The sequence below is a fragment of the Chiloscyllium punctatum genome, chromosome 42 (genome assembly GCF_047496795.1).
Source record: "Chiloscyllium punctatum isolate Juve2018m chromosome 42, sChiPun1.3, whole genome shotgun sequence".
NCBI classification, from domain to species: domain Eukaryota; kingdom Metazoa; phylum Chordata; class Chondrichthyes; order Orectolobiformes; family Hemiscylliidae; genus Chiloscyllium; species Chiloscyllium punctatum.
The window spans coordinates 31,897,274-31,909,327 of NC_092780.1; the positions used below are offsets into that span (position 1 = coordinate 31,897,274).

General features: G+C 37.8%; 1 protein-coding gene across 5 annotated transcripts in view; it reads right to left on the reverse strand.

The window, feature by feature from the left end:
• Positions 1 to 12,054, reverse strand: part of LOC140465875 (uncharacterized) — a 50,231-nt gene that overhangs the window by 17,025 nt on the left and 21,152 nt on the right. For 3 of the 5 annotated variants that reach the window (XM_072561761.1, XM_072561760.1, XM_072561759.1), the window contains 3 exons: positions 11,371 to 11,421; positions 2,100 to 2,169; positions 670 to 731 (listed from right to left, as the gene is read on the reverse strand). In XM_072561761.1, the coding sequence (XP_072417862.1) occupies positions 670 to 731; positions 2,100 to 2,169; positions 11,371 to 11,421 (183 nt within the window). The other 2 variants (XM_072561762.1, XM_072561763.1) reach the window with 2 other exon arrangements.

The following is a 12,054-nucleotide window of genomic DNA, read 5'->3' on the forward strand; positions in this document are numbered from 1 at the left end:
ACCTCAATGCAGGTAGTAAAAATAGCATAAAAAACTAAATTACATTTAAATCATTTTATAGGATTGGATCAGGTTCATTTACTACGCTATTAAAAACTCAGCCACGCCTGATTGTACAAGCCCCAACTTTCATAGCTGCCTTTAGAGCAAGAACAGTGAGTAATTAGCCTAAGTTCACAGCATTACAATGAGTTCTGTGTAGATGCCATCAGCAAAGAATAAAAGTGAGCTGTAGACTCTAATTTAAAGATTTTCATGTGTAATTGGGCATGTTTAAGATATCTGAGGTTACTTCAGTTTTACTCACTCATAAAAGAAGGTATGATGTTCATGCAGTAAACCTGGGCTATGAAAACAATTACTAACAGTTCTAACACTGCAGTTGTTACACTGATTAACACAGTAGCAACAGTTTATAGAGTAAAATTGGAAATTGTGGATCTTTAAAACAAAGATTTACCAGGTCAGCATTTTGGCACTTTAGAGATATCCCCTTAAAATGTTGTTTGCTTTATTGAAGCTAATGAACACACAAAAAAAATCCATAAATGGCAAAGTGTGATACCTTTGTTCAGAGCTCTCGAAATTGCTGTTCTAACCTTTATTAGTTGAACCACAGGCTGATAAGATACTTCAGATATAAAACATATGTACACATGCAAAACACACCTCAGTTTTTCTATTGGCATGTAGTAATTTAACACCTCTTTTTTCAAAATGTTCCAGTATATCTTGGCAGTAGTTAAGGTTTAAAGGCATTTTTTGAGAGATGGGGTAATAAAGATTTTTAACAGTTGTCAGAGTACATATAATTCATGAAAAAAAACATTTTTCTGTAGGTTGTGAACTTTCTGTGGCATTGCTCATGAAGGAGGCATTTGATAGAGAGGGACTTTAACTGTGGATACGAGTATTTGTTAAAAATAACAAAATGGATGGAAATGAATTAAAATGGTATAAAGAATTCTTAACTGAAAATCGGGATGCTGTTTATTGGAAACTTTATCTAATTGTATATAATGATTGATAATTAAAGGGCTTTTTTTCATTTAAAAAACTGAATTATACCAGCTATTTATGAAAACTTAACAGTTAGGTAAAAGCATCTCAGTATCTACAATCGCTCCCCACCTAGAGGGGCAACAAATGGCACACTATCACTCAAATTAGCCTCTAGAGCACATACCTGAACATGTATCTCATTTCCATTCCTTCATAGTTGCTGAGTTAAAAAGAAAGCCTGGAATTCCCTGCTCAATAATATTGTAGGAAGAATTTCCATTAGATCAACTACAACAGCTCAAAAGGTAACTCATCACCCTTTTCTTAAGGGCAAGTAGGGACAGCAACTAATATTAACTTTGCTAGAAGTGCCAATATCCTAGAAATAAAAAGTAAAAAAGAAGCTTGCAAAATATGCATACTCTATAAGGGTGCATTTAAATTAAGTAAAAGGAAGAAAGCTCATCCTATGAGTGACTATACTATTACAAAAATTATGTTGGAATTTCAACAAAGCCAGAAAACATTTTTTTAGTTGACAAGTTGTAGGTTTCTTTCCCCCAAGGATAGACTATTTTGCTAACATTCTAGGTTGTAGTAGCTATTGAATCGGTTTTGTAATTCAGGCTTTTTTTCAAATTTCATGTTAAGATATAAATACACACACTGCATTTGCCACACAGTGGTAGCTTTAAGCTACTACAGATTAACATGCACAGTCGTGCAATTTTTAAACAGCTCAGATACATGGGAACACCATCACTTCAAATTCCCCTCTAAGCCACTCACCATCCTGTTTTGGAAATATATCCCTGTTCCTGGGTCAAAATCCTGGAATTCCCTCCCCAGTTGGCATTGTGGGTCAGACCTCAGCAGGTGCATTGCAGCAGCTCAAGAAAGAAGCTCAACCTGCCTTCTCAAAGGCAATTAGGGGCAGGCAATAAATGCTGGCCAATCAGCAGCACCCACGTCCCATAAATGATTTTAAAAAAATTCAAATTAATAATCATATTAAATATTAAAATACAAATGTATTTAACGATACCTTTAATATTGTTATGATAATACAAATATGCATACACAATTAGAAAGGATACCATCAAGATGTAGGATTTTCACTCCCCAGGAACGTGCGTTAACCAAAATACTGTTACTACCACCACATTCCTGTCAAAAAGAAAGAAAGAATTAGAGGACATTTTGCAGTGTTGTTTTTCCACTTCTGCATTTAAAAGTTACATTAATATGAGTAAACATTTGCTATTTGATAGAATAAACTATATCTGCTACAATAATTTAGCTAGTTTATTAGCAAGACTTATTTTCAAATAATTTACATTAAATTAAAAATTGATTTGCTTCAGAGTAATTCTGTAAAAAGACAAAAATGTTCTATTTTTGTACACATTATTATAATTGTAAAAATATAACTTTGACACAAAACTGTTAAGACCGGTTAGCCCAATGAAGTCTTTCTCTCGAATGCTCAAAATGTTTGACTTTTGCATTCATCATTTTTTTTTAGAAGTTTTAATGTTTGACCACTATTAGGCAGATCACAAACATTTTACTGAACCTAAGAAAAAAAACTATTTTTTAAAACTTATTTTTCATTCAGTTTCATAATTTAGCTCTATTTTCCTTATTTGGATTCAAAAAAAAATTTGCAGTTACTTCATATCATTTTGTAAAAAATACCTTGTTGGGATCCCTCCTTAATTCAGTAGTTTAACTTTTCCATTATATCTTTAAATGGCATTTACTGTGGGCATCTTAAGATTATGAAACAACAGAAGAGAAATAAACAGTGAGAAAACAAAGCAAAAGCTCTAGATCATCAGATAAGTGATCTTGAGGAATTTATGTGCGGGTAGCAGTGAAAAAATGTAATTTTATCAAAAGACCTATATAGTTAAAGAGGGATGTACCAAAGAGTACACACTAGAAGGTGACAAGAACTTTGTACAAGAAGCTGCTACAATCATATCCAAGGATATATCCATTCAAGCAGTGAACAAGGAGCCTAAATACAGTAGATGTTTTAGGTCTATTAGATTTACTGAATCAACACTATTTAGGTGGGTCCTCATTATGTAGAAGCTTCCAATCAGTGCTACAGCCTTATTAACACCATGTAGAGTTGCTAGATAATAAATAAGGATGAAACGTGGCTGATGTTTGTCTTTTGTATCCCCAAAGCCCGAACATTTCATCTATCTGCAAAACCAACTGAGATCAGTAAACTCAACTGACCAGTGATTGAAGTTTGGGACTTTCCTTTTACAATGCTTGATACCACAACTCATCTGTCAAGCCACACCAGATTTTGTGGATTACAGGGAAGCATTCCACTATCCAGTTTTATCAATGTAATAAATGTTCACAAAACAGTTTGTTATGAAGTTTAAGGCATACTATACCTTGAAGAGAGAGCGAATGCTGTTCTGAACTGAGAGCTTACAAGTGCCGGTGTATATGACTAGATGACAGTTGCAGAGTGAACTAGAAAATTGAATATATGTAATGTTTGGCTGTGAAATGGAAACCAGAGTTCTGGTTGCTGTTTTGACAACAATTCAAATTTAACCAGTTTAAATTGTACCCCAGTTGCTAAAACCCAATAGAGTTTGAATTTATTGTTTTGCCATCATCGAATCAATGAGACATTCCAATGTTGGGGGTACAAAAATGCAGACATTTTGAAAATTGAAGAGAGCAACTGCCATTCAGAAAGTAACAGAGACAGCTAACACCTTGCTCTCTGAGAAATTAGGAAATGCTCTCTATCAAAAAGTACCTTTTCATATGAAACGTACTCGCAGGGAGATCCTCAGCCACAAGAAGAAAGACACAGAAGACAACAGCAGCTGTGTGGTTTTGAAATTATGTTGATGTAATTTTAATAAACGTTTTCTTAGAACAGCATATTGTTATAGAGTTGGAGGCAGACAGTAAGCAGCTCAGTGAAAGGGGGAGTTCTTAGAGTTGTGAATAGTTGTTGTATAATGTTACCTTTTAGAGTTAAAAAAATTGATATTATTTTCTTCAAATAGTGGAATTTGGGAGTTCTTGGTGACTCATATTTTAACAGATTAAGAGGCAAGATGAGCTTTTCTGGGTGTTTGGGTTTAATTCACAGAGGGGTTCACCACAATGCTGTTATAGTTTAGGGGCTCAGGTCTGAGAGTTGGACAGATTCAGTCCGAGACTTGACAGATTTAGATTTTAAGAGATTTGGGGTACAAAAGGTCTCAGCAGATTTAAACACTTGTCGATTAGTGTCCTAGATCTTTAAATAAAACATAGGTGAGATAATTTGTTTGATTTCAGTTACTTGCAGTTGGTGAAATTAAAAAAAAAAAGTGAGGGATATGGCTCTTAACATTGCTAAAGAGGTTCTGGGGTTTGAAGATGCTTCCCAAATTTGCCTGGAAAGTTTAGAAGGTCAGAGAAAGGATATCCTATTAGAATTAGCAAATAGTTAAACCCAATTCCAAACTAAGGACAAAAGGAAGGCTGAACTTGTAATGGAGTTGGTCAAGTACTTAGGTGTATCAGAGAAACAGACAAGTACAATAGAGTTAGAAAATCTTAAAGTGCAATTGAAGCATATGGAGTTAAAGATAAAGAAAAGGAGAGAATGTTCTTGGCTGAGCAAAAAAAAAGAGAGAAAATGAAGAGAGAGAGACAGAATTTAAACTTCAGAAATTGTGAATTAGTCAGGAAAGTCAAGATAACAGGATGGAGATGAAGAGAGAAGGTAATGATGTAAAAAAAATTAAAACATTGCCACATTTTGAAGTCATCTTTATTTCATTTGAAAAATTGGCTAGACAGATGGAAGGACCAGAGAACTTGTAGGTAATGCTTGTTCTGACTAAGCTGGTAGGTGAAGCTAGTGAGGTATTTGTAGTGCTATCAGAGGAGAGGTCAAGAGATTATGCAGATGTCAAAAAGACTGTTTTGAGTGCTTATGAATTGGTACCAGAAGCGTATAAACAGTGGTTCAGAAACATAAAGAAGAAACCAGGTCAGACTTATGTTGAGTTTGAAAGAATTGAATATAGTCATTTTGATCTATGGGTATGGACCTTAAAAATAGATAAGACCTATGAAGCTCTAAGAGAAATTATTCTGCTGGAGGAGTTTAAAAACTCATTTCTAGAGATGATACAAATTCACGTAGATGAATAAAGTTCAAAACGCAAGAAAAACAGCAGAGATGGCAGATGAATATGCACTAGTGCATAAGGCAAAATGTAGCTTCCGGCAAGAATTTCATCCTTGAGTGATAGAAATTGGAAGAAGGAAGATTTTACACTACAAAACAAAGTGTAGAGCACACTGGTAATTGTTTACCAAAGGTTAAAAAAAAAAACCCAAGAGGGTGGAATGGAGGTGAAAGGCCTCAGGTGTTTGCACTGCCAGAAGGTGGAACACAAGATCACAGTGCTGGTCGTTGAAGAAAGGCACTGTGGGAAAAGATGTGGTAGAAGAGGCTAAACCAGTGGCATTAATGAAAGTAGCAAAGGAAACCCCAAGAAAAATCAAGGAGCTGCAGTAATGTGCACAGCTGGGGCAGGGGTTGGGTACTGAGTTAGTGCTTGATTTCGATGAAGACTTCATCTGTGGGTAAAGTTTACTCAGGAAAACAGGGAGAAAGGAAAGTTAAAATTTTGAGAGATACAGGAGCTAATCAGTCTCAAATCTTAAAAGAGGAATGCACTTGCACTCTTTCTGACATGTTATCCAAGAGAATGGTAATTTGTGGAATAGATGGACAGAAATTTAGCATTCCCCTATGTAAGATCAGATTGGAGAGCCAATCAAGACTGGGGCAGTAACAGTGGAAGTGATTAACAAGAGTGTCAGTTTGTTGTTGGGAATGATTTAACAGGATCCAAGGTGGGAGTGACACCCCTTGTTGTGGAGAAGCTAAAGGAGGACCAGGGAACTGAGGAATAAAAAGAAAAATACCCTGGAGTTTTTCCAAACTCTTTAGTAACAAGATCCCACAGTCATATGTCACAGCAACAAGCAAAACCTAAACAGAAGGACAAAGTAGTTGAGGTTCAGTTAGCTGACACGCTGTTTGATGTAATCCTGCAGGGAAAACCTGAACAAGTAGAGAATCAGGCAGAAGGTCAGGCAAAAAAGTGCTTAGTCCTGAAAGGCTAATGAACTTACAACGGAAAAAGACAAGACAATGAAAGATATATATATATATATTTTATTGATGCATGCTCAGAAATGGAATCAGAATGTGTTCCTGAGGGTTATCATCTTAAAGGTAGAATCCTAAGACAAAAACAGAGACCACAGCAGGTTAGAAGAGAAGTGCAGAGTAGAAATGGGCGAAAGTGCACCAGATTGTGTTGCCGGTAGCGTAGAGACAGGAAGTGTTACAGGTAGCACATAGATTACCTCCTACAGGTAATTTAAGTGTGAGAAAGACTCAGGGTAAGGTACAAAAGCACTTCTATTGGCCTGGACTGCACAAGGATGTGGTTAAATTTTGCTGTGCATGTCATATGTGCTAAATGGTAGATAAGCCACAGGCTGTCATAAAACCAGCACTTTTGTTGCCAATTCCCACATTCGAAGAACTTTTCATGCAGGTTATGATTGATTGCGTAGGTCTAAAAGTGAGAACCAGTACTTGCTAACCATAATGGATGTATTTACCAGATTTCCAGAGGCAATTCCACTACGGAGTATTAAGGCAAGAAGGGTGGAGGAGGAGTTGGTAGCTTTCTTTACATATATCCTAGGATTATGTGGGAAGCAAGAGAGGAAATTGCAGTACCGTTGGCAATGATCTTCTCGTCTTCACTGGCAACGGGGGTGGTACCAGGGGACTGGAGAGTAGCGAATGTTGTGCCCCTGTTCAAAAAAGGGAATAGGGATAACCCCGGGAATTACAGGCCAGTTAGTCTTACTTCTGTGGTAGGTAAAGTAATGGAAAGGGTACTGAGGGATAGGATTTAAGAGTATCTGGAAAGACACTGCTTGATTAGGGACAGCCAGCACGGATTTGTGAAGGGTAGGTCTTGCCTTACAAGTCTTATTGAATTCTTCGAGGAGGTGACCAAGCATGTGGATGAGGGTAGAGCAGTGGATGTAGTGTACATGGATTTTAGTAAGGCATTTGATAAGGTTCCCCATGGTAGGCTTATGCGGAAAGTCAGGAGGCCTGGGATAGAGGGAAATTTGGCCAATTGGATAGAAAACTGGCTAACCGGTCGAAGGCAGAGAGTGGTGGTAGATGGTAAATATTCAGCCTGGAGCCTAGTTACAAGTGGAGTTCCGCAGGGTTCAGTTCTGGGTCCTCTGCTGTTTGTAATTTTTATTAATGACTTAGATGAGGGAGTCGAAGGGTGGGTCAGCAAATTTGCAGATGATACGAAGATAGGTGGAGTTGTGGACAGTGAGGAGGGCTGTTGTCGGCTGCAGAGGGACTTAGATATGATGCAGAGCTGGGCTGAGGAGTGGCAGATGGAGTTCAACCCTGCCAAGTGTGAGGTTGTCCATTTTGGAAGAACAAATAAGAATGCGGAATACAGGGTTAATGGTAGGGTTCTTAGTCAGGCGGAGGAACAGAGGGATCTTGGGGTCTATGTACATAGATCTTTGAAGGTTGCCACTCAGGTGGATAGAGCTTGTAAGAAGGCCTATGGTGTATTATCGTTCATTAGCAGAGGGATTGAATTCAAGAGTCGTGAAGTGATGTTGCAGCTGTACAGGACTTTGGTTAGGCCACAGTTGGAGTACTGTGTGCAGTTCTGGTCGCCTCACTTTAGGAAAGATGTGGAAGCTTTGGAGAGGGTGCAGAGAAGATTTACCAGGATGTTGCCTGGAATGGAGAGTAGGTCGTACGAGGATAGGTTGAGAGTTCTCGGCCTTTTCTCGTTGGAACGGCGAAGGATGAGGGGTGACTTGATAGAGGTTTATAAGATGATCAGGGGAATAGATAGAGTAGACAGTCAGAAACTTTTTCCCCGGGTACAACAGAGTGTTACAAGGGGACATAAATTTAAGGTGAAGGGTGGAAGGTATAGGGGAGATGTCAGGGGTGGGTTCTTTACCCAGAGAGTGGTGGGGGCATGGAATGCGCTGCCCGTGGGAGTGGTAGAGTCAGAATCATTGGTGACCTTTAAGCGGCATTTGGATAGGTACATGGATGGGTGCTTAATCTAGGTTAGAAGTTCGGCACAACATCGTGGGCCGAAGGGCCTGTTCTGTGCTGTATTGTTCTATGTTCTATGTATGGGCTACCCAGAGAAATTCAGTCAGACCAAAGGTCTAATTTTACTGCTAGGCTGTTTAAGGAAGACATGGATAGCTTAGGCATGCAGCACTTTAAATCCAGTGTGTACCATCCTGAATCCCAGGGAGCCTGGAAAGGTGACATCAGACTCTGAAGACAATATTAAGAGTGCACTGTCAGGATTATACAAATGATTGGGATAAAGGTATCCTATTTGCATTGCTTGCCATTAGAGATGCCCCAAACGAATCTACTCGGTTTACTCCCTTTGAGTTAACATATGAACATAAACTGAGAGGGTCTTTGAAATTAATTAAAGAAAAATTGATCGGACTGAAGTTGGAGATCTCACATTTGGATTATGTATCGGAGTTGAGGATGTGATTAAATCGGGTAGGTGAGTTAGCTAAAACAGCACCTGAAGATGGCACAGTATAGAATGAAGCAGGTGGCAGATAAAAACTCTAAAATTCAGACGTTTTCCCATGGGGATGATGTATTGGCATTGTTACCAGTAGTAGGACATCCTTTCAAATCCAGATTTAGTGGTCCCTATAAAATCGAGGAAAAGTTGACTCAGGTAAACTATCTGGTTAAGATGCAGATAGAAAAAAAACTGTATGTCATGTGAAAATGTTGAAACCTTACTATAATACAGGCAGGGAACTGGAGAAACAGGTGTTAGTTACTGCACTGCAGAGTAAGGAATCGAATCCAGATGCCATGGTTTTTGATGTGCCTCCAAATACATTAAATAATGAGGAAGTATTTGAGGAGTGGGATAGGTTAGTGAGCTCTGTCTCAGGACCATAGAGCCAAGTTGAAAGGTTTGTTGCAGCAGAATGAGGACATATGCAGGAATAAGATGGGGAGGACTAATACTATCGTGCAGGAGGTGGAAGTAGAGAATTCTGTTTGGATAAAACACCACCCCTACAGACTTACTCCTCTCAAAACCACACAGGCCCAGAAGGAAATGGATGTGATGCTCAATGAAGATATTATCGAACCGAGTCAGTGAGTGGGGTTCGCGATAGTGTTAGCTCCTAAATCTGTCGGGACTCAATGATTTTGTGTTGACTATTAGAAGGTCAACAGCATAACAAAAACGCACTGCTATCCAATATCAAGATTGGAGGACTGTATATAAAAAGTTGAACAAGCCACTTCTATCACCAAGTTGGACTTACTTTCTCTGCCAATAACCACACAGTATCAGAGAAAGCAAAAGCATTTGTAACCCCAAATGGGCTGCATTAATTCAAACTGATGTCCTTAGGAATGAAGAATGCATCAGCCACATTCCAAAGACTCTTAGAGTTGTGGCCAGATTAACACATTGTACCATTTATCTGGATGATGTAGTGATTTTTAGCAAGTCATGGAAAGATCTCTTGGTACAGTTGGCAGAGAAATTTGAATGATTACAAGAAGCAAAACTGGTAATAAATTTAAAGAAAACAGAATTTGTGAAGGCAGAGGTTATGTTCTTGGGACATAACATTGGTCATGGAAGGCTGACCCCAAGGAACGCAAAGACAAAGGTCATAGAGGAATTTCCATGACCATCTTCAAAGAAAGAGGTGCTTTGATTTTGGGATGAAATGGATTCTACCTGAAGCTTGTTCCAAACTTCAGCAACATGGTGGCACCACTAACAGATTTACTAAAGAAGAACAAAATCTTGGTGGACAGAAGGTATTTAAGAATTTAAAAGCAGTATTAACGACTGCACCAGTTTTAGTGACACCAAATGTTTTGAAACCCTTCAAAGTTGCAATCGCTGCTAGCGATATAGGAGTTGGAACTATACTGCTACAGGAGAATGATTATGGAATTGTATGGCCAATTGGCTATTTTTCAAAGAAATCCAACACCCATCAGAGAAAATACGCTACTATCGAAAAAGAATTGTTGAGTTTGGTATGAGCTTTACAACATTTTAACGTTTATGTGATGGATAATGTGTCAGAGACTGTTGTATACAGGGACCACAATCCTCTTACATTCTTGCAAAGATTTAAAGAAAAAAAACATATGACTATTTCGTTGGAGTTATATTACAGACTTTTAATTTACAAATTGTACATGTTGTGGGTCATAAAAATGTGATAGCATTCTCTCAGATTTAAAGGAAAAAGTATAGATAAGGTTGGACTAATTCCAATGTTATAAGTATGTGCAGAAATTAATATGAAAAGTGTAACTTAAATTAATAACCTATGCATTTCATTGTAATGGGGTTAAAAATTAGAAAAAAATGAAGACATCTTTTCATTATGATGGCTCATTTTTTCTTAAGGGGGAGGTGTTAACGAAGTTGAAGGCACGTACTATATCTTGAAGAGATAGTGAATGCTGTTCTGAACTGAAGAGCTTACAAGCACCTGTGTATATGACTAGATGGCAGTCCGCGAGTACACTGGAAAATTGAAAATGCAACATTTGGCTGTGAAATTGATATCTGAGTTTTGGTTACTGTTTTGACAACAATTCAAATTTAACCAGTTTAAATTATGCCCTGGATACTTAAAACCCAATCGAGTTTGAATTTATTGTTCTGCCATCATCGAATCAATGAGACAATCCGATATTGGGGGTACAAAGATGCAGACATTTTGAAAACTGGAGAGAGAGCAATTGCCATTGAGAAAGAAACACAGGGACATTTTGCTCTCTGAGAAATTAGGAAACACTCTCTATCGAAAGAATCTTCTCATATGAAACATAATTGCAGTAAATGAAAGAAGACAATGCAGGGAGATCCTCAGCCAGAAGAGGACACAGATGATAACAGTGGCTGTGTGCTTTTGCAATTAAGTTGATGTAATTTTAATAAGTGTCTCATTAGAACAGTATATTGTTATAGAGTTGGAGGCAGATAATAAGCAGTCAAGAGAAGGGAGGGTGCTTAGAGTTATGAATAGTTGTTGTGTAACTAGAGTTAAAAAAATAAATTGACATTATTTTCTTTAAGTAGTGAAACTTGGGAGTTCCTTGTGACTCATATTTTAACAGATTACAAAGCAAAGTGAGCTTTTCTGGGTGTTTGAGTTTAAATAACAGAGGGGTTCACCTCTGTGTTGTAAAATGTTTCTTACATTATTCTTGATCACCGTTTCAAGTAATCGTTTTCCCCTGCTGATCTGCATCTGAAAAAACAGATTAGTTACAAATATCAAAGCAATGTTTCAGGACAGTAAATGTCCTTGATAGAAATCTGGTTGAAAAGTGAAAACACATTCCTTCTCAAGGAAACCTTACTCCCCACTTAGACCACTCACCAGTTGCCATAACTGGTAACAATTTAGTTCTCACCACTAAATCACACCTTATTTCCTTTCTATTCATTTCAGCATCCCTCCTAGTTGTCTTCTCCTTTTGTCTCAAATTTGAAATTAGTGTTCCTTACTATTCACCCAAAGTTCTACAAAATTTTCAATGAGATTTCTTCATTGCTTTTCTCCCGCACTAATGACACTAAATGATGCTGCACACGTTTGTGATTTAAATCTCAATTCATCCTGTTTTCTCTGTTTACTTAACTGCTTTTCTATCCTCCATAACCTGAATACTATACAACCCATATTCAGTCTTCATCATGCCAACTCCCATGGGCTCAGTATTCCCATAGTCACAATCACAGATAAGGAAATTTCTGAACACATCTATGCATCAACCTCCAGCTACACTTTCCTCTGTCACTCACCCCATCTGAATTCTATTTTCTTTTGTGTCAGTCCCTCAAGCTCAGGGAACACAGAGTGAATGGTTATGGTTAAGAA